We start from the raw sequence: 23,521 nt of genomic DNA, 5'->3' as shown, positions 1-23,521 counted from the left end.
TCCGCCAGGCATGGACACCGGGTTCCGGCAGCAGGGATAGGCAGCGCAACCCCCCGCGGCGAGCAGGAATGCAAAATTTAGCCCGCGGCTTCGGTTGTGACTAGGCCGCGAGCGGAAGTCTCGCCCCCGGCATGGCGTCTTTTCGCGGCGGGCATGCAAAATTTAGCCCGTGGCTTTGGCGTGACTAGGCTGCGGACAGAAGTCCCGCCCCCGGTGTGGCGTCATTTCCGGCGCGGCCCCGGGCTAGGGCGGACGCCGAACAAATTGAGCCCTCGGCTTCATGGCAGGGTAGGCCGCATCCGGGAGAGGAACGTCCCGGCCTGCCCAGAGGAAAGGAACGCAGGGCAGCACAGAGACAGCGGACGTGGGGACACAGGACAGGGTGAGTGTGACCCCCAACCCTAGAGACGCGCTATGGGCGTTTAGAGGTCCCGTCCCCTCAACCCTCATTTAAATTAGGGCACACGTTCCTTTATGCCGCATGCATTTCTTCTGGAGTTAGGTTTCCACAAGCACAGAGCCAAAATTATGCGAAGCCTGTGACTCCGAACGCGCCCTGGAGCCCTCCTCTGCGACCGCGACCGAGGTATCGGACCCCGCCGGAGTGGGCTATCTCTATCACAGTCCATGACATCGCTAACGAGGACAGTCGAGTCCCTTCAGGCCCCAGATAGGGGCAGGGACAGTGGCTCGCCGGCCTTAGAGGGAACCTCCACCTCACAAGAGCCTTCGGCCTGCAGGGGCCGCTCTCATTCCAGGCAGACCCAGGGAAAAAGAGTCCACACGGTGTCGCCCAGTCCATCTGATGCTTCGGCATCCGTAAGTTCTGCTTCTCGCTCCCCGTCACCAGTGGTTGATAGCGGGCAGACCTCAGATTGCGACTCAGATGAGCCCCTTGACCTGGACACTCCAGGATCATGTGAAACAGTGGACAGCTTCATAGAAGCCGTCGATCAGACCCTGGGGATTGAAGATGGTCCCGCAGAGGCTACGGGGCATAAAGTGGCATTAAAGCGAGTGAAGCGCCCGCACAGAATTTTTTCCTCTCACCCGTAGTCTGAGGACATAGTGTAGCGGCACAGAGAATGTCCAGACAGGCGTTTTTTGGGTCAAAAGGCACTCGAAACAAGGTATCCGTTTGTTCCGGATCTCCGTGAAAAATGGATGGAATCACCGATGGTGGATCCTCCGGTTTCGCGCCTAGCCACTAAGACCCTGCTATCCGTGCTTAATGTTTCCTCAATTAAGGATCCCACGAATCGCCTTATAGAGAGCCTAGCTCGCTCAGTATATGAGGCGTCGGGGTCCGCGCTCGCTTCATTCGCAGCAACTTGGGTGGCCAAGGCCATGATATCATGGTCAGAAACATTAAACAAGGTCACGCAGGAGCAGGATCTACCTGCAGAGATTTCGGAGGTCGCAGGTCAGATGGCGATGGCCGGAGACTATGTAATCAATGCGTCTTTGGATGCGGACAATTGCTCGGCACTTGCTGCCGCTAATGCAATTTCTATCAGAAGAGCCCTATGGTTAAGGACATGGCTAGCCGACTCTACTTCTAAGAAGTCTTTGACTTCCCTGCCTTATCAGTGTGGCCATCTGAATCAACTTATCTCCGACTCCACAGGAGGAAAGAGCGGGTTTCTCCCTCAACAAAGGGTCAAAACGTTTTTTCATCACCCGTTTTCAGGCACGTTTTCAGGCCTTTCGCAACCCTGGGTGGACTACAGCGGCCAATGCCGCCGCCTCAGGCCGCCCCAGCCAGGATTGGGGCAGCAGGTCTCATATAGAGCCAACCCATTGGGGAGGTTGCATACTCAGCGGCTCAGATCGAGGGGATCCAGATCCCAAAGATCGTCGGCCAAATGACTCGAGGCCTTTACCAGACGACACAGGCAAGGTGGCCAGCCGCCTACTCTGGTTTCACCACATCTGGGTCAATGTCGCTCACGACGCATGGGTAAAGAAATTGGTGGCCTCAGGTTACAAAATAGATTTTGTCTGATACCCTCCAAGATGGTTTTTTCTTTCCCAGCTTCCCAGGGTGGATACCCAGGCAAGGGCTCTATTAGGAGCCATCAAATTGCTCCTGCACAACGGAGTCATTGTTCCAGTGCCGGAACACGGAAGAGCTCAGGGGTTCTATCCCAACCTTTTTGCGGTCCCCAAAAAGGACAGGTCTGTCAGGCCTGTTTTGGACCTGAAGCTTCTGAACAAATTCAGCAGGATCAGACATTTCTGGATGGAGTCTCTCTGTTCAGTCATATCGGCCATGGAGCAGTGAGAATACTTGGCCTCAATAGACAGCCAGGACGCATTTCTGCATATTCCCATGTTTCCTCCTCATCAGAGGTTTCTACGCTTCGCCATCAGCGTTCAACATTTTCAGTTCGTAGCGCTACCCTTCGGGCTAGCCACGGCTCCCAGAGTGTTCACAAAGGTTATGGCAATTGTCATGGCCACACTGCATTCTCGAGGCATAGTCGTCTTGCCTTATCTGGACGACCTCTTGGTCAAGGGCCCGTCAATACGGGCATGCGAGGAAGGTGTCAACATCACGCTAGATACTCTTGCCCGCCTAGATAGTTGGTCAATATGAAGAAGTCATCCCTTCTAGCTCAGATGATCTCCTTCCTAGGAATGATCTTCGACACTTGCCGAGGGTTGGTAATTCTTCCTCAGGAAAAGGCGCTAGTCTCCGGCAGGGAGTCCGGACACTACGCCAACCAGTCCCTCATACCATCCGATCCGGGATGAGGATCCTAGGGAAAATGGTGGCAGCAATGGAAGCGATACCTTTTCGCCCAGTTCCATCTTCGCCCCCAGCAGCACGCCTCGTGTCAGCCTGGGACAAGAATCCTTTCACGCTCAATCGGCGGTACCAACTGTCCTCTAAAGTCATGCAGTCGCTCGGATGTGGATAACCAGTTCCTCTCTGGCCTAGGGGAAACCCCCAGGTCATGGGCTGAGAATGACAATTGACGCCAGTCTCCTTGGTTGGGGAGCGGTGTTTCACCACCACACAACCTAGGAACGGTGGTCGCCACAGGAGGCACGCCTCCCGATCAACTTTTTGGAGAGACGAGCAATTCGTCTGGCTTTGCAGGAGTTTCATCACTTTCTAGCAGGCCGCCCCGTCCGGATTCAATCGCACAACGCCACGGTGGTGGCTTACATAATTCGTCAGGGGGGCACCCGCAGCAGAGCAACCATGCACGAGGTGGGGCACGTTCTTCAGTGGGCCAAAGCAGACCAATCGGTGATTTCGGCTGTCCACATCCCGGGCGTGGAAAATTGGGCGGCAGACTTCCTCAGCCGGCAGGGTCTTGCATCCGGAGAGTGGTCTCTACATCCCGAAGTTCTTCAGCAGAGTTGTCAACTGTGGGGAGCTCCGGATGTGGACCTGATGGCTTCCAGAGTGAATGCCAAGGTGCCCACATATGTCGCTCGGGCCAGGGGCCCACAGGCATTTGCGGTGGACGCGTTGGTTCTGCCATGGAACCATTTTCGCCTCCCATATCTATTTCCTTCACTACCACTACTCCCGAGAGTCAGCAAAGGGATCAAGACGGAAGGGGGGGCTGGCGATTCTGCTGGCCCCAGACAGGCCCCGTCGAGCATGTTACTCAGATCTAATGCAGCTGCTCACCGACGTGCCTGGGCGCCTGCTAGAGCGCCCAGATCTACCGTCTCAAGGGCCGATTTGCCACCCAAACTCAGGGACTCTGTGTTTGACAGCATGGCCGTTGAATCTTGGGTTCTAATCCAGGCAGGGTTCGGGAGCGAGGTGGTCGCTACAGTGATTAGCGCCTGAAGGCCTGCTTCAGCATGAATTTACCACCACACCTGGAAGGTGTTCTGTGCTTGATGTCGAGGCCGCGGTGTTTCTCTGCTGAGATTCTCGATCCCCAACATCTTGGCTTTTCTCCAGTCGGGCTTAGACTCGGGCTTTGCCCCAAGTTCCCGCAGGAGACAAATGTCGGCCTTATCCGTCCTGTTCCAGTGCAGAATTACTACCAATTTGCAGGTGAAGACTTTTCATCCAGGGAGTCTCCCACGGCATACCTCCCTATAAGGCGCCTATGGAAGCCTGGATCCTTAACATGGTCCTAGGTGTTCTGCAGGAAGCTCCATTTTGAACCGCTTCAGGATATCTCTTTGAGGTACCTTTCCGGGAAAGTTGTTCCCCTAGTGGCCATCACTTCCGTCAGGCAGGTTTCAGAGCTGGCGGCTCTATCCTGCCGAGCTCCTTTCCTCACTTTCCATAAGGATGAGATGGTCCTCAGACCAGCCCCTCCTGTTCTGCCGAAAGTCGTGTCCTCATTTCACATTAATGAAGATGTTGTTTTGCCATCATTTTGTCCAGCATCGGTGCACCGTGTGGAAAAGGCTCTTCACACGTTAGACCTGGTAAGAGCCCTCCGGAGGTACGGTTCGCGGACGGCACCCTTTCGTCAGACGGACACGTGGTTCGTGCTCCCTGAAGAGCACAGGAAGGGACTCGCTGCCTCAAAGTCTACCATAGCCAGATGGATTTGTTTGACCATTCAGGAGTCCTACCGCATTAGAGGCACGCCGATTCCAGCAGGGATCAGAGTGCACTCTACACGGGCAGTGGGCGCCTCTTGGGCGCTTCGGCACCAGGCTTCGACGGAACAGGTTTGCAAGGCAGCAACCTGGTCCAGCCTGCACACACTTGCCAAACATTATAATATCCCTGCTCAGGTCTCGGCGGATGCGAGCCTGGGTAGAAGGATTCTCCAAGCAACAGTGGCGCACCTTTAAACAAGAAGTGCATGTAGCTTGGATCGGTGAGTCAATCTCCCACCCTGGGACTGCTTTAGGACGTCCCACAGTATCTGTGTCCCCCAATGAGGCAAAAGAGAAACATGGATTTTTGTGAGTACTCACCGTAAAATCCTTTTCTCCGAGACGCTCATTGGGGGACACAGCACCCACCCTATTAGCCAGTTGGCTCTTGTTTTGTTTAAATTTATATGCATTTACTAATTTGATATAAGGGTGGTGTTTTGGATATGTTGTATCTGTAGTAAGGCTGATTTTGTTGTCCTCCTACTGCTTTGGCACCAAACTGATTTCCGCCCGCAATAGGGGCGAGGGTGTATACGACGGGAAGGAGCTAACCTCTTTTTTTCACTTAGTGTCAGCCTCCTAGCGGCAGAAGCATAGATACTGTGGGTGTGTGTCCCCCAATGAGCGTCTTGGAGAAAAGGATTTTACGGTGAGTACTCACAAAAATTCATGTTTTTCGCTGATGACGCTGTATGGTGGTTCATTTTTTGCGGGACAAGATGTCGTTTTCAGCGGTACCATATTTATTTATATCCGTCTTTTTGATTGCGCGTTATTGCACTTTTTGTTCGGCGGTATGATGATAAAGCATTGTTTTTTGCGTCTTTTTTTCTTTTTTAGGGGTTCACTAAAGGGGTTAACTAGTGGGACAATATTATAGGGCGGGTCGTTACGGACGCGGCAATACTAAATATGTGTACTTTTATTGTTTTTTGTTCTTTTATTTACAAAAAAAGAATTTATTAGGGAATATTTTTTTTTTTTTTATTTGGGAATTTTTTATAAATTATTTTTACACATGATTCTTTTTTCTTTTACTTTATAGTAATGTCCCAGTGTGGGACATTACAATAAAATATCAGATCACTGATCTGACACTTTGCAGAGCCCCCCCCCCCCCCGGGGGCACCGCTGATCGCGATGACGTACTATCCCTTCCCCGGTCATACGAGCCCGGGTACCATGGATGAGATAGTACGTCTGATGTCATAAAGGGGTTAAAACCACAGGTACGACACAGAATTTGATAACTTTAGGTCGTCATATTGAATGTGTCGTCATTAGTATTGAGCACAAGTGCTCGCTACTCCAGTTTTCATCAGGTGCTCCGGTATGTACCGAATATCGTGGGTGCGCAAGTGATATGCTTGAGTCCCTGCCCTGCCCTGCATGTTTCACGGCTGTTAAACACCCCCCAAAAAATGCGAGGATCCGTGATACTCCGTGCATACCAGAGCACTCGATGTAAACTTGAGTAGTAAACACTTGCACTCAACACTAGTCGTCATATCGTCATCATTTTTTCTTACTTTTGAAAAAACCACAACCCTAACTCCTCCCCTAACCATAACACAACACCAACCCTAACCCGTTACTGCAAAGAATGGAAAAAAAAATGTATTTTATAATTTTTATCTAACTTAGGGGGTGACGAAAGGGATTTAATTTACTATTTTTTACTATTTTTTTTTTTATTTTGATCACTGTGATGGGGCTATCACAGTGATAAAAAGGAACAGATAGGGAAAATTCCTTATTGTTGCTGGTTATCGGCTGGCAAATCTTGGCATGCGCATGCCATCTTTTTCCAGGAAGAAGGGCCCGCAGAGGGCAAGGTAACTGATCAGAAGAGTCTGGGGATGGGAGATTTTCAAACACTGGGGGGTGCCATACCTTTATTTCTCAGCACCGTTAAAAAGTGACAAGGAGGAATAATGCCCCTTGACGACCATTGTTAATAGGTGTATCGGCGACGGTCAATAAGGGGTTAAGCATTGTACTTTATTTTTTATGTATTAAATCTAAAGTTTAATACGTTTGTTCCTTCCTGCTCTATATGTACCCACAACCTCAGAGGAAAAGTATAGCTTGGTTGTATCACCCTTTATATGCAAAAGTGCAAGAAGAGTACATATCAGGTGCTTCTGTAAGTTAAATATGCATGTGTACTAGTGTGTCACCCAGGGCAGGCATTTTGTTGGCCACAAGAAGTGTGGTACAAATGTGTGTGCTGACTGTCAGGTCCGCATACCTAATTTTAAGCCTATTGTGGTTGTTGGAATTGAAGAGAGAAAATGTGAGAAGTGCAGTCCCCTTTTACCTTTGCATCCGAGTCACAAGTGCAGCAAATGGGTGATGTTTATGACATTCCAGTTTATATGATCTGAGAATACAGTATCTACCGGATTTTTCGGTCTATAAGACTGACCGGATCGTAAGATGCACCACAAATTTTAAGAAGGAAAATGGGGGAAAAAAATTAATGTGTCAAATGGGGTCTGAATTCAGCTTACTGGGGGGGATTGGCAGCGTTGGTAGAGTGGGGGTCACAGGGGGTGTCCAGCGATGATATAACTTCCATCCCAGACTAATGCGGCAGTTTTGGCGGAGCTTGGTGGTACGGGGGCTCTGCCAGCATTTTGTGAAAGCCCAGAGCCCCCGCACATCCATTGCTACAATGCGGTGACCTCTGAGAAAATTGCCGTCGGAGGCAAGGCAATGTGCCGAGATCTCAATCAGCACATACGTCGCCTCCGGTGCCCATTTTCCTAGAGGCCGCAGCGTCACAGCAATGGAAGTCCGGGGGCTCTTGGCTTTCACAAAATGTCGTCAGAGCCCAAGCACCGCCGCACCAGCCTGGGATGGGCGTGAAATCATTGCCCTGCAGCGACGGACCACCGCAGAATAGCCCAACTCTTGCTGCCGCCACACTACTGGTAAGTACATTCCAACTATAAGACGCATCCCCATTTTCTCCCAAATTTTGGGAGAAAAAAGTGTGTCTTATAAACACGGTATACGTTCTGTCTTCTCATATGTTTCCCTTGTTATCTCCTGTAATTGTATTATTAATTGGGATTCTTTGTGATGTGACATTGTAATCTTCCCATTCAGGTCCCTACAATATCGGATCCTTTTAGTGGTGATCTTCTATATAAGAGAATTTTCCTGATTGAATCATCAAGAATGGATAAGGACAGAGACAAGATGGCGGACAGGATATTACACCTCACGCTAGAGATCCTCTTCCGGCTTACTGGAGAGGTGAGAGATTCTGAAGACGTCACATTAAATCATTCTTATCTATGGGAATAACAGATGGACAGAACTGGAGAGGTGAGGACTCTGGAAATGTCTGTAGTGAGATTTATTAATGTGTCTCTCCATAACCAGGATTACACAGTAGTGAAGAAGACCTCTAGTGAGCGCTGTCAGACCCCTGTGTCTGGGCTCAGGGAACCTCACCATCGCTCAATCAGTGGGCCTCCACCTCACCCTTTGATACGTGAGGACATCAATGACCAGAAGATCCTAAAACTCACCTACAAGATGATTGAGCTGCTAACTGGAGAGGTGACACTGCTGGGAATGCTGGGACATTATACAGTAACGATTTGAAGGGATCGGGGGATGATGGTATCATTGTGTGTGTCAGGTTCCTATAAGGTGTCAAGATGTCACCATCTGTTTCTCCATGGAGGAATGGGAGTATTTAAAAGGACACAAAGATCTGTACAAGGACGTCATGATGGAGGTTCCCCAGCCCCTCACATCACCAGGTAATAGACAGGACTAAATACACACGGCCTATAATTATCTGTATGTAAAGAATGAATTCAGTCCCTGTATGTGTTTCCTCCAGTTTTATCCAGTAAGAGGACAACACCAGAGAGATGTCCCCGTCCTCTTAATCCACAGGACTGTAAAGAAGAAAATCCCAATGTTTCTCAGGATCATCAGGTAGATGGAGAGAAAGTGTCATGAGATCTCACCTGATGTATAGACAGATGTGATGTGTGTAATGAGAACGGTGGAGATGGCAGGATTAGAGCTGATCATAGATGTGACTTCTCCATCTGTCTGTGTCTTTTACAATATTTGTTTCAGGGTAAAGATCTGACCCATAATAATACTGCAGAGAGATATGTGAGGGGTGATGAGCGTTGTGAAAAGGAGATTCCTACAGATAACCGCCCAGGTGAGTAGTAACCACTAAATGCAGAGAAGTCACAGATTCTTCTCAGTCATTGGCTGACACTGCTTTATCAGCGTTGTTGTCCGGTCATATCACTATTAAAAATTATCATTTTACCACTCTACCACTGCATGCCCCTTCACTCAAAACTGTCCTCATTAGTTTAAGTATCTCTATAAGATCTTTTACTAGAGCCATCCATTGTTGAATCTGAGAGGCCAGAAAATAAAAATCCACTTTATTAAATTTAATTTACTCTACTAGTAATTTTTTATCTTGGCCAAAAGTGAATTTTTGTACAATAACAGCAGAGTTTCCCTTTATCCTGACATTTTGGTTTCTGCAAGAAAAGATGGCAACATGGTGGCTCAGTGGTTAGCACTGCAGCCTTGCAGCACTGGTGTCCTGGGTTCAAATCCCACCAAGGACAAAATCTGCAAGGAGTTTGTATGTTCTCCCCGTGTTTGTGTGGGTTTCCTCCGGGTACTCTGGTTTTCTCCCACATTCCAAAGACATACTGATAGGGAATTTATCATCACTGTCCCCGATGGGGCTCACAATCTAATGTGTGTAAAGCGCCGCGGAATATGTTAGCGCTATATAAAAATAAAGATTATTATTAACCAACTAACTTTAAAGAGGTTCACGATAAACTACACGAAAAATTGACATCTATGCCACTGTGTCTCTAAGCTGTGCCCGGTTGATGGCTCTAATGATTCCATCTCATGAAATCCATGATGTTTGCGATCCTAAGGAAGGAATATTATTTTACAATCGCTCTGAAAACGGGGAGCACTACTACATTTTATACCTTTTTTTAGTCAGGAGAAAATGTATAGGAGCTTCAATAGTCCATCATAAATGAGTGTAACTCCGGTTCAGTTGACTACATTGAAAAGTTCCCTCTAAATGTCTAATATTTCTAAAGTTCATCTGACAAAAAATATTGTCCCCTACGACAGTTTGGATCTCCAAGTGCTAACATGTTACATACGCTAATTATTCCAATTCTGAGATTGTTGTTTTTCCGTGAAACCTTGTACTTTCCATTAGTGATAATTTAAGGTTACTTTGCTGATAGTTTATTTAATGACATAACCCGAAGAATTAGAAATGTTCAAACATTGGTTTTGTATGCCGTTAAAGCAAATGGTGATACCACACAGTCAATATTTAGCATTTACCTTCTACTTTACGTTGACATCATTTATCAAACATCTTTTTATTTTTTTAGGACTTCAAAAGGTTTAAACAGTCAATTGTATTTTTCTTTTTTCCTCCAAATTTGGGAGAAAAATGTGGGTGTGTCTTATTATCTGAAGCGTGCTTACCGGAAGGCAGCGGAGCAGGGTCACAGGAGGCAGTGTCGCAGCTTCAGGAGGCCGGCAGCAGGAATGAGCAATGCTGCGGTGCCTGGAATCTCAGAAGGTGTCAGCATCAGTGAGCATATTCCCTATAATATCCATGCAGTGGACTTCGGAAAAACGACTGACATAGGCGGTGCAGGCGCAGTTTGAGGTCTCGGGAGACGACACCTTGTGAGGACCCAGGCACCGCAGCATCGCATCGCTTCTGCCTCTGCTGACCTCCTGAAGTAGCTACCCTGCCTCCTGTGACCCCTGCTCCACCGCAGCCACCACGCAGGTAAGCTACCCTTAAAAGGGAACATCAGATGCACCACCATTTTATTTAAAACATTATTTTTGTTCTATATTGCACCCCAAAATGTGAGGTGTGTCTTATGGTCCAGTGCGTCTTGTAATCCACAAAATACGGTACTTGGAGGGGCATATATTTTAGAAAATTACACTCCCCGTAGTATGAAAAAGTGGAAATTTAACCCTTTAAGTTTCATCAGAATAATTAACAAATTGAAATGCAAAAATGCAGAACAATTTTTTTTCCATAAAATGTTGGTGTACTTCACATTTTTTTTCAATTTCACAAGAGGAAGTAGGAAAAATTGGACCTCACTATAAATTTCACAACTTCTTCTGAAGTTGAAGATGGATAATATACTGTTTGGGCGCATGGCAGGGCTGAGAAGTAAAGGAACGCCATTTGGATTGGGGAGTGTAGATTTTGCTGGAATAGTGGCGAGCCTCATTTGCAGATTTAGGTGCTAGAATGGCAAAAAAACTCCAAAAGTCCACTCCATTTCCCTTAGTAAATTTATCTTCAGTAGTATTGACTATTTTGACTCCACAGGTATTCTCTGGAAACTAGCACTCAATGGATGTTGGAGAGTGAAAATTGAAAATATGCCATTTCAGTTCCCAATTAATGGTGCCCAGCTTGTGCTTCTGAAGACACATACCATAATTTTTAAGTGTTTTAATTTAAGGACATCTGTAGTTTGATTTCTTTGCCTGTGTGGATTGGATGGGTTGTTACAGGCATCTGATGAGATTTTAATGTCAATATCACCTTTAGAAATATCTTTACCTAAGTATTGAACATATCATCAATTTTTTATTTCACTCGCTGTAACTTTCAATTTCTTTGGGTATTTTAGAAATGTTATAAAAATATAGTTCAGCATATGTTATTAAAAAATAATCTTTATTTTTGGCAGATGACTGCACCTGGAGATCAGAAGCCTCTCTGACATCTTCAAATTTTAAATCGGGTGACCTTGATGTCACAGAAGATATAATTGATGTCTGTACCACTCTTGCAGAAATGCCATCATCCCTTGACAACAAAGAGCTATTAATTGATCCTTTTAAACAAGTTCTATCTTCAGATTTATGTCAGACTAGTAGAAAAATTAAAAGTCACAAAAGAGGCATTAAAAATCAAACTGCTCTTACAGCAAACAAACCATTTTCACGCGATGAACATGAAGAAAGTTTTCCCCTCAAAACGCCTTCTTTTGCACATCAGAGAACTCACACAGGGCAGAAGCCTTTTTCATGTTCAGAATGTGAGAAATGTTTTGCAATTAAATCAAAACTTGTTACACATCAAAGAACTCATACAGGGGAGAAACCATATTCATGTGCAGAATGTGATAAATGTTTTACAGTTAAATCAAGACTTGTTAAACACCAAAGAACTCACACAGGGGAGAAACCATATTCATGTGCAGAATGTGATAAATGTTTTTCACATAAATCACATTTTGTTACACATCAGAGAAGTCACACAGGGGAGAAGCCATTTTCATGCTCAGAATGTGGTAATTGTTTTTCAAATAAAATAAATCTTGGTAAACATCTGAGAACTCACACAGGGGAAAAGCCATTTTCATGCTCAGAATGTGGGAAAAATTTTGCATATAAAGCAAATCTTGTTACACATCAGATTACTCACACAGGGGAGAAGCGATATTCATGTTCAGAATGTAGGACATGCTTTGGAAAGAAAAATCATCTTATTGCACATCAGAGAACTCACACAGGGGAGAAGCCATTTTCATGTTCAGAATGTGGAAAATCTTTTGTAAGGAAACCACATCTTGACAGACATCGGAGAACTCACACAGGGGAGAAGCCATTTTCATGTTCAGAATGTGGCAAATGTTTTATAGATAAATCACATCTTTTTACACATCAAAGAACTCACACGGGGGAAAAGCCATATTCATGTTCAGAATGTGGGAAGCATTTTAAGCAGAAATCACATCTTGTTAGTCACCAGAGAAATCATACAGGGGAGAAACCATTTTCATGTTCAGGATGTGGGAAACATTTTGTCAGCAAAAGGAACCTTAATAAACATCAAATATCTAAAAAAGGGAGAAGCCATTCTCACACTAAGTAGGTGGGAAAAGCTTTACTGGAAAATCATATTTTGTTAGCCACAAAAGAAAACTCACATAGAAAGAAACAATATATTTTTGACAAGCGGTACAAGAAAACACATAATAGAGAGTTAAAGTAATGACAAATAAGTAAACAAGAAGTAAGTTAGAACTTTACTTTGAAATAAAACATTTGCAGTTACCAATATACATCTGTTATCTAAAAAGTGAATTGAAGGCAATATTCCATCTGCATTAAATATATCACAGATCTACAGTCATGGCCAAAAGTTTTGAGAATGACACAAATATATTTTCACATGATCTGCTGGCCTCTGGTTTTTATGTGTGTTTGTCAGATGTTTTTATCACATGCAGAAATATAATTGCAATCATATTATGAGTAGCAAAAGGTTATATTGACAGAATGAGATAATGCAGCAAGTCAATATTTGCAGTGTTGACCCTTCTTCAGGACCTCAGCAATTCTCACTGCATGCTCTCAATCAACTTCTGGATCAAATCCTGACTGATAGCAGTCCATTCTTGCAAAATCAATGCTTTTATTTTGTCTGAATTTGAAGGTTTTTGTTTGTCCACCCGTCTCTTGATGATTGACCACAAGTTCTCAATGGGATTAAGATCTGGGGAGTTTCCAGGCCATGGTCCCAAAATCTCTATGTTTTGTTCCCTGAGCCATTTAGTTATCACCTTTGCTTTATGGCAAGGTGCTCCATCATGTTGAAAAAGGCATTGTTGATCGCCAAACTGCTCTTGGACGGTTGGGAGAAGTTGCTCTTGGAGGACATTCTGGTACCATTCTTTATTCATGGCTGTGTTTTTAGGCAAGACGGAGAAAGAGCCCATTCCCTTGGCTGAGGAGCCACCCAACACATGAATGGTTTCAGGATGCTTGACAGTTGGCATGAGACAAGACTGGTGGTAGCGCTCACCTGGTCTTCTCCAAATAAGCCGTTTTCTAGATGTCCCAAACAATCGAAAAGGGGATTCATCAGAGAAAATGACTTTACCCCAGTCCTCAGCAGTCCACTCCCTGTACCTCTTGCAGAATATCAGTCTGTCCATGATGTTTTTCCTGGAGAGATGTGGCTTCTTTGCTGCCCTCCTTGAGACCAGGCCTTGCTCCAAGAGTCTCCGCCTCACAGTGCGTGCAGATGCACTCACACCTGCCTGCTGCCATTCCTGAGCAAGCTCTGCACTGCTGGTAGCCCGATCCCGCAGCTGAAACACTTTTAAGAGACGGTCCTGGCGCTTGCTGGTCTTTCTTGGGCGCCCTGGAGCCTTTTTGGCAACAAGGGAACCTCTCTCCTTGAAGTTCTTGATGATGCGATAGATTGTTGACTGAGGTGCAATCTTTCTAGCTGCGATACTCTTCCCTGTTAGGCCATTTTTGTGCAGTGCAATGATGACTGCACATGTTTCTTTAGAGATAACCATGGTTAACAGAAGAGAAACAATGATGCCAAGCACCAGCCTCCTTTTAAAGTGTCCAGTGGTGTCATTCTTACTTAATCATGACAGATTGATCTCCAGCCCTGTCCTCATCAACACCAACACCTGTGTTAATGGAGCAATCACTGAAACGATGTTAGCTGGTCCTTTTAAGGCAGGGCTGCAATGATGTTGAAATGTGTTTTGGGGATAAAGTTCATTTTTTAGGCAAATATTGACTTTGCAAGTAATTGCTGTTAAGCTGATCACTCTTTATAACATTCTGGAGTATATGCAAATTACCATTAGAAAAAATGAAGCAGTAGACTTTGTAAAAATTAATATTTGTGTCATTCTCAAAACTTTTGGCCATGACTGTATATTTATATATTCACTATATGAACTAGAGTATTGCTACATCTCCCCCTAAACCTCCCAAAAATACCCAACACTTCTTCCTACCTCCTCTTCCTAACTCCCAATCTCGGCGATCTGCCATTCATCAATCTCTTTCAATCCACAATCTCCGTGTGTGAACAAACTTTTTCTGTACTGCAATAATAAACATGTTCATATTGCAAATTACTATTTACATGTATGATCCATTCCTTCTTTGTTGGAACGTGTGGTGTGATCCATTTGAATTAAAATAAATTGAAATCTCCCTTATGTCAATTTGCAACTCTGGGGTAAGATTATATATACAGAGACCACCAGCACAGACATATTTCTCATGTTATACAGAGGTATAGCGCTATCTCCATAGTTCTTTATACAAAGACATATAGATCAGACAAGGTCCTCATATTTAGCCAGTTTCTATTCTCAATCGCTTTTTAGATGAACAAGATCAGTGAGTCTCATACAGAGTAGAGAAGCTGCAGGGACAAAGACCCCATCTCATACTAATACACTGGAAGCCCGGAAGATCCAGACACGAGGCCCGGATTCTCTCATTTTTTGCTCTGGCGTTTCTTGTACAATACATCACTCTCTCATACAGTCCTGTAGTAATGACTTTATCATGTTTTTGTAGGAAGGTTCGTCTGAATCAATCTAAATATCAGTTTATGCGCAAGAAACAAACCTACCGCAGTTTAACCGTGTGTGTCCAGTGTCAGTTCTACTTTCACTAATAAAAGAAACCTTAGTGTTTCCGACCAAACCTGCTGACTGTGATTATATAAATGTAATAATTGTACTATAGAAAATCCTGTTTTGTGCATAAAAAGTTTGTCGGACTTGACTATATTAACAAAAACATCCATGAGGGAGGTTAAATTCCTTCTGAATGGAAAGGGGAAGGCAACCAGAGAACAGACGAACGACTGTAGCTGGTCAGAAACTGTCCACACTACCTGATCTTGAACTAAATGGAAGGAGTTTAACAATGATAAATGTAAGGTTATACACATGGAAAGAAGGAATTAATATCACCATTACACACTGAATGGGAAACCACTGGGTAAATCTGACATGGAGAAGGACTTGGGAATCCTAGTTAATGATAAACTTACCTGGAGCAGCCAGTGCCAGGCTGCGGCTGCCAAGGCAAACAGGATCATGGGGTGCGTAAAAAGAGTTCTGGATACGCATGATGAAAGCATTATATTGCCTCTGTACAAATCCTTGGTTAGACCGCCCATGGAGTACTGTATACAGTTTTGGGCATCGGTGCTCAGGAAGGATATAATGGAATTAGAGTGAGTGCACAGGAGGGCAATAAAATTAAAGGGGATAGGGGAACTACAATACCCACAGAGATTAGCAAAATTAGGATTATTTAGGCTAGAAAAAAGAAAACTGGAGCGATCTAATAACCATGTATAAGTATATCGGGACAATCCAAATATCTCTTCGAGGATCCGTTTATAGCAAGGAAGGTGACAGAGGAGAGAAGGTTTTCCACCAACATAGATAAGGATTCATTACTGTTAGGACAGTGAGAATCTGGAATTCCTTTTTTGAGGAGGTGGTGATGGTGAACTCGGTCGTGGGGTTCAAGAGAGGCCTGGATGTCTTCCTGGAGCGTAATAATGTATGTTAGTTATTAGGTTCTTTAGAAGGATGTAGATCTGAGGATTCATTCTGATGGAATATAGGCTGAATTGGATGGACAAATGTCTTTTTTCCTTCACCCATGACAGCACACCTGAGAGGGATCTGCCTTGCCAGGACAAGAACCTACTGAAATATGAAATATAAGGGGCGGCACCTCTCCCCCCGCTTTAGTTGGGTTCCTGTCCTAAGAATGGAATCCCAGACTGACAGCGGCGGTGCCTGTCATGGATGAAGAGAGACAGGACCGGTGCGGGAAGAACAGGTCATCTTACCTGTAGCGCCGGCCGTCGGTTTCCTGGTAGCCCCGGGGTCTCCTTGGGGCTCCGGGTTCATGCAGGTGCGGCTGGCGGCCTCTGCTCTGGGGTGCCCCACCGTGCCTCCCTCCCCTCATGCGTGCCCCTGAGCCATCTCCCTCAACGCATAGCGTGGGAGAGCCGGGGGCGTTTTCCGGCCACTGGCGTCAGCAGCGCAGGGCATCCTGGGAGCGCGTTGGCTGACGTCAGAAGTGCGACGGCAATATGGCGCCTGGGGAGGAAGAAAAAAAAAGCACCGGGCCGGACCTACTTAAAGGAGGAGGACGTCAGTGCGGCTAGGTAAACCATGGGGTCAGAGCAGGAACGGTCGCCGTCTCCACCGTCTCTGCCTCCATCACAAACCTCGGCTCACAAACATGGCAGTCATTCAAGCGGCAAAAGCAGCAGTCGCCCGAGCCACAGGTCGGGAGACTCCTCGATGTCCAGAGATCACAGGTCACATGCTCCACCACAGCCTCCGAGTCCGGTACCCTACTTTACGGGTGGTGAGTGATCTCCGTGAATGTTAGTATGGTGATAATAGGGTCCTTCTTGTGTGTTAAATTCCTTAGGAAAAGCCCAAAAAAGCAGGGAGCAAGAGGAACAATAGAGATTGTGCCATATGTAGAAGTCCCCTAGCGAGAGATTGGCAGAAGGACCTTTGTGCCAACTGCATCCGGCGAACCATGGCGGAGGAGGCGCCGAACTTTGCAACCAACCTCAGATCGGTCATAAGGCTCACTTAAAGTATTGTTAAAGAAAAAGAGAATAGACTCCCCTAGCTCTTTCTCAGACGCTTCCTCGGCCCTATCTCAGGCCAAACACCCGTCCTTGGATAGTGACACGGGTGGCAAGCCTTGTTTTCCAGTAGAGGATACAGATGCTCTCCTCAAGGCCATCAGAGTAACAATGGGCCTACAGGAGGAAAATACAGCTAAGTCCCTGGAAGATGTCATGTTCGGGGGTCTACAGGAAAGGAAGAAACGTACCTTTCCAGTCAATGAGAAAGTCCAAGCACTCATTGAAAGAGAATGGAAAAAGCCTGAGAAATCAGGAGCACTTCCCTCCTCTAAAAGGAGGTACCCGTTTAACATAAGGACACAGAGATATGGGATAAGGTCCCAAAGATTGATGCAGCAGTGTTCAGGTCATCCAAAAAATCGGCCCTGCCCCTGGAAGACTCATGAGTACTTAGAGACCCGCTTGATAAAAAAGCAGATTCCTACTTAAGGCATACGTGGGAAGCAGCAGCAGGAGAACTAAAACCGGCAATAGCCGACACCTGCACAGCACGTTCCTTAATGATTTGGCTACAGCAGCTGGAAGAGAAACTTGCTTCAAAGGTCTCGAGGAAAAAAATTCTGGCGGACATGTACCTTCTGCACGGAGCGGCACCTTTTTTAGCCGACATTTCCGCTGATTCCATGAGACTGACGGCTAGAGCAGCAGGGTTATCAAACGCTGCAAGGCGCGCATTATGGCTTAAAGGCTGTCCAGGGGATCTACAGTCTAAAGCCAAGTTGTGCTCTCTCCCATGTGATGGTCATTTTTTATTTGGGAAAAATCTGGATGACATCTTGGAAAAAGCAAGTGACAGAAAGAAGGGATTCCCCAGGTTTCCAGCGGATCAGAGAAGGCTGTCCTTTCGGAGAGGAAAATTCAACAGGGGCCGTCCTCTGGGGGATAGGAGAAAATGGGAGGACAAAAGGAAGGAGTCCGGATTCATGTTCGGAGGAGCCACCACATCCTCCAAAAAATCCCCACAATGACGCCAGCATTCCGGTAGTGGGAAGACTGATGCTTTTTTCCCAGGCCTGGGAAGGTATCTCTTCCAATGCCTGGATCTTAAACATCATAAGAGAAGGCCTCAAAATCCCATTTTTTCAGCGGCCGAGAGCATCATTTGTCGTGACCCCCTTCAGGAAGGGGATGGAAGAACAATTGGCCTTGGAGTCAGAAATCTTAAGTCTGCTAGACAAGCACGTTCTGTCCGAGGTCCCGAGCGGACAGGAGAGAACGGGATTCTACTCACCCCTCTTCCTGATAAAAAAACGGACCAGTCATTCAGGACAATCATAAACCTCAGAGGCCTCAATCAGTGGATAAAAAAATCAGACCTTCAAAATGGAGTCGGTAACTACAGCCATAAAACTACTACACCACAATTGTTTTATGGCCGTAGTCGATCTAAAGGATGCATACTATCACATCCCGATTCACCCAGGTTATCAAAGATACTTAAGAGTGGCTCTCTAAATCCAGGGCAATCTCAGACATTTTCAATTCAGAGCCCTTCCATTCGGCATATCCATAGCCCCGAGAGTGTTTACCAAAGTCGTAGCAGAGATGACAGCCTTCCCCCGAATCCACAACACGGTCATAATACCCTATTTGGATGACTTCCTAATAGTGGGCAGCTCAGAAGACCATTGCACGGCGCAGGTGGAAAGAGTTACAGACACCCTACAAAGACTGGGGTGGATGGTAAACATCAAAAAATCAAAGCTACAACCCCTAAAGAGAGATTTTTCTAGGTTTCATCCTGGACTCAGACCAACAAACTTGTCTGTTGCCAGAGGCCAAGATGGAAATGGTGAGAAATATGACATTAGCGGCCCTAGACCAACCTCACATGACCCTGAGAAGCGCGATGTCCTTGCTAGGCACCCTGACAGCGTGTTTCCCAGCGGTCAGGTGGGTGCAATTCCACACCCGACAGCTTCAGGGAGAAATTCTGTCAGCACAAAAATCACTGAGAGGGCGTTTAGAAGGAAGGCTGGAGCTTTCCTTTGAGGTCAAAAACTCTCAGAGGGTGGTTAGACAGGACAAACCTGATGTCAGGGATACTATGGGACAGACCAGTGACCGACATAATTCTGACAGATGCGAGTTCCGCAGGCTGGGGAGCGCACTTAAGGGGTCAGGGGATCCTGGGGGCCTCAAGAGCAAAACACATCCTCCAACTTGAGAGAACTATGGGCAGTAAACAAAGCCTTAAACTTTATCCCCATTCTAAACGGCCGCAATATCCGGATCATGTCGGACAACAGAGTAACAGTGGCGTACATCAATCACCAGGGGGAACAAGGTCACACTCCCTACTGAAGGCGGCCAGTGACATTTTTCACAGAGCAGAGCGACACCTACTCTCCCTGACAGCACTACATATAAGAGGGGTAGAAAACGTAGAAGCCGACTTTCTGAGCTGCAATATACTAAAGCAAGGGGAATGGACCCTAAATCAGTTAGTTTTTCAGAAGATAGTACAACTTTGGGGGGAACCGGTAGAAGACCTCTTTGCCAACAAAAGCAACAGACAAGTAGAGAGGTTTTGTTCATTAAACCCAAAAGAAAAACCGTGGGCGGTGGACTCATTGCAAATCCCGTGGAATTTCAAACTAGCTTATGCATTTCCCCCAGTGGCTCTGATCCCAACAGTTGTGAGGAAAATCAGGAAAGATCAAGTCAGAGTGATCTTAAAAGCCCGGTTCTGGACAAAAAGGCCCTGGTTGTCGCTGCTGCAGATGATGTCACTCTCGGATCCATGGGTTCTACCAGAGATCCCAGACCTGCTAACTCAGGGTCCAATATTCCACGCGCAGGTCAAGGGATTCCATCTGACGACGTGGAATTTGAAAGGTCACTTTTAATGGATAGAGGGTTCTCTCCGGGGTTGGTGGCTACACTGTTGAAAAGTAGAAAGCCAGTAACGATCAACATATATGGCAGAACATGGAATAAGTTCCTACAGTTCCTGGGGAAGCCGTTAGACCAAAAGCCCCCAATTAAGGCCTTCTTGGAATTCTTACAAGCAGGATTACAGCTGGGACTAGCGGTAAATACCCTTAAAGTTCAGGTGTCCGCACTGGGCACATTATACAACTGCAACTTAGCAGCAAACAGATGGGTAGCTAGATTCATTAAATCCTGCCATAGGTCCAGACCTATCCCATTACTAAGAATAGCTCCGTGGGATTTAAACCTGGTGTTAGAAGCCCTTACAAAAGAGCCATTTGAACCAATTCAACAACTGCCTATAAAATATCTTACCCTAAAGACCATTATATTAGTGGCTCTTACATCAGCCCGTAGAGTAAGTGACTTGCAGGCCCTCTCAGTGAATCCACCTTATACCCAGGTGTACCAGGACAGGGTTGTGTTAAAAACATACCCCGCATATCTACCTAAAGTAGCATCAGATTTACATCGGAGCCAGGAAATTGTCCTTCCCTTTCTTTTGTAAGAATCCAAAAAACCGAGGGGAGGAGAAATTCCACAAATTGAATGTTAAAAGGGCCCTGCTAGAATATATGTCAGTGACTAGCCAGTGGAGGAGGTCCCAGTCCCTATTTGTAGCCTTCCAGGGTACCAGGAAAGGTTACGGAGTGTCAAAGGGGACCATTGCCAGATGGATTAGGGAGGCCATTAGTGCAGTCTACACAGCTAGTGGCATTCCAATTCCTGAAGGCATCAAGGCTCATTCCACTAGAGCCGTGGCGACCTCTTGGGCCAAAAAGGCAGAGGTATCAATAGACCAAATTTGTAAGGCCGCTACCTGGGCCTCACCATCAACCTTCTTTAGACACTATAGATTAAATCTATCCTCCTCTGCTGACTTAACCTTTGGTAGAAGGGTGCTGCAAGCGGTGGTCCCTCTCTAAGGTGTTTTGAAATCTCCAAAAATCTCAGGTGTGCTGTCATGGGTAAAGGGAAAACCACCATGGTTACTTACCGGTAGCCGGTTTTTCCCGGAACCCATGACAACACCCGTATATTCCCCCCTTTTATCACCATATGGGTGTGCACGTTAGTAGGGTGTATTTGTGTGATGTGTTGTTGGATAAACATGTAACTAACCAGGAAGTCCTCTCATGCTCTGTAACCAACTGAAGCGGGGTAGAGGTGTCACCCCTTGTATTTCAGTAGGTTCCTGTCCTGGCGGGGCAGATCCCTCTCTCAGGTGTGCTGTCATGGGTTCCGGAAAAACCGGCTACCGGTAAGTAACCATGGTGGTTTTTCAGCCTTCCTAATTATGTTACTATGAGATGTTATCAAAGAGATGGCTGTTACTAGAAGCCAGGAGCTTGCCACAGTCCCTAAATCTGTAGTGTGACATCTCAGAAGGGAGGGGGGTACACAAAAGAGCAGCTTCACCATTTCAGTGAATAGCAGATACTGTCAGGATTGGAAACAGTCTTAAAACATAATAAGCTGACATAATACTAATTTGATCATAGCTGTCATTTACAGTGCCTTGAAAAAGTATTCATGCCTATGAACTTTTCCAATTTTTGTCACATTACATTCATAAACTTAGATGTTATTTGAGTTTAATGTGATATACCAACACTATGTAGCAAGTATTTGTAAAGTGTAAAGGAAATTATAAGTCATTTTAAATATTTAAAAAATGTACATATGAAAATTGGAAGGTGCATTTGTATTCAGACCCCTGAGTCAATACTTTGTAGGACCACCTTTCGCCGCAATTACTGCTGCAAGTCTTTTGAGGTAGGTCTCTGCCAGCTTTGCACATTTACTGATTCACACTATAGGAACGGAAAGAAGCGCAAATAGGGTCTTATCCGATAGACAGAGTACAAAAGGTATTAAAATTCCACTCACCTGATAAAGGAGAGGTATAGCGCATGAAATTATCAGTCAGCTGCTGCACATCCACAGGTCAAACCAGTGACAGCCGAAACATATAGTTTAATGGAACTTTTCTATGGATTTTGTGCGCTGCTTAACATGATACACAAATACTCGTGCATTAACAGATCGATGTTTTATTCATTTTCCAACGCGTTTCGAAGTACAAATCACTTCTTCCTCAGGGGATGATATATAGGAGAGAATAGCGTTGCTTGCCAGTTAAATACACTTGACATTTCATAAATTTCAAAAACATTAGCTTCCCGTTAACGCTTGCGTTAATGCATATGAGTTATGTCATTTTGATGTCTGTTCGTGAAGCATCCGTTTGTCTGCCTTCAGGCACTGTCAATAAAGTTGTTCTTTTTTTTTTTGCCTTTTGTCAGCGTCGGGTGTGGGTGGACACACATTCTCCATTTTGAAAGCATTGAGTGAGCTTCTGCTGCAAACAAGTTTGCGTCTGAGCTTGTAAGACTTCGCTTGATGCAGCTGCAACGTCGGCAGGGAAGGCGTATTTCCAAAAGGAGATATTGGATCCATGAAGTGAATTTTTTCCAAAATACATATGGTGCCTTTCACACCCTGTATGTTCAGCTTCGGAATCATCCCTTTAAATTTCAACGTTATCTGAAGATGTCCATCGAAACCTTTGATATCCTGCTCTCGCATGTGAAGGATGAGATACATCATCAACACAGCACTTTCCGTGAAAGTATTTGTGTGGAACGTTTAGTCGTGACTTTGAGGTAAATATTCTTTTAGCTTGCCTTTATTTTCCTTGTCCTTAAAAATCTGTTCATTATGTCCATAGTGCTAATTTATTTTTTTTTTGGATAGTCGATAGATATCTGGCTACGGGAGAAACTTTTGCGTCACTGTATTTTCAATTTCGGCTTGGGAAAATCTACAATTTGCCAACTAGTTCTGGAAACTTGTGATGCCATTTGGAACAACTTACAAACCCCGACAACAGAAATGTGGCTATCGATTTCCCAAAATTTTGAGGATCTGGCTAATTTCCCAAATTGCATTGGTGCCGTGGACAAGAAGCACATTCGGATTCAGAAACCCGTGCATAGTAGATTCCTGTAATATAACTACAAAAAATACTTTTCCATTGTATTATTGGCCATTGCGGATGCTAGATACCGGTTAATAGCTGTGGATATCAGTGCATATGGAGTCAAATATATGCAAGAAAAGGAGACATACTATACACCAGGGATCACCAAACAATTCAATTAGTATCAAAAAATTCTTTATTCAAGTAGTCTTAGAAAAACCACACACACCAACAAATAATTAAACACAATTAAAACAGGACAAAAAAAGCCCCCATGAGATGTTATATACCCCCTGAACACAGTCCCTGGTGTATAGTATGTCTCCTTTTCCTGCATATATTTGACTCTTTTTGACATACTCCAGGTCGATACACCATAGCTTATGGATATGTGATGGTGCCCTCCACCCCTTTTCTCTCTCTATCGGTGCATATGGACGGACAAGCGATTCTAGAGTCTT

At 45.4% G+C, this 23,521-nt stretch overlaps 1 protein-coding gene across 1 annotated transcript in view; it reads left to right on the top strand.

Moving 5' to 3' along the window:
* Positions 1–23,521, top strand: part of LOC141052989 (uncharacterized) — a 196,100-nt gene that overhangs the window by 9,159 nt on the left and 163,420 nt on the right. Inside the window, 6 exon segments of the mRNA XM_073550314.1 lie at positions 7,708–7,857; positions 7,987–8,166; positions 8,249–8,372; positions 8,456–8,553; positions 8,701–8,791; positions 11,367–12,552. Of these exon segments, the coding sequence (XP_073406415.1) occupies positions 7,708–7,857; positions 7,987–8,166; positions 8,249–8,372; positions 8,456–8,553; positions 8,701–8,791; positions 11,367–12,552 (1,829 nt within the window).

The sequence above is a fragment of the Dendrobates tinctorius genome, unplaced genomic scaffold (genome assembly GCF_039654945.1).
Source record: "Dendrobates tinctorius isolate UK_male_01 unplaced genomic scaffold, ASM3965494v1 ptg000164l, whole genome shotgun sequence".
NCBI classification, from domain to species: domain Eukaryota; kingdom Metazoa; phylum Chordata; class Amphibia; order Anura; family Dendrobatidae; genus Dendrobates; species Dendrobates tinctorius.
The sequence above is the reverse complement of the archived record's forward strand: the minus strand, read 5'-3'. Positions and strand labels throughout refer to the sequence as shown.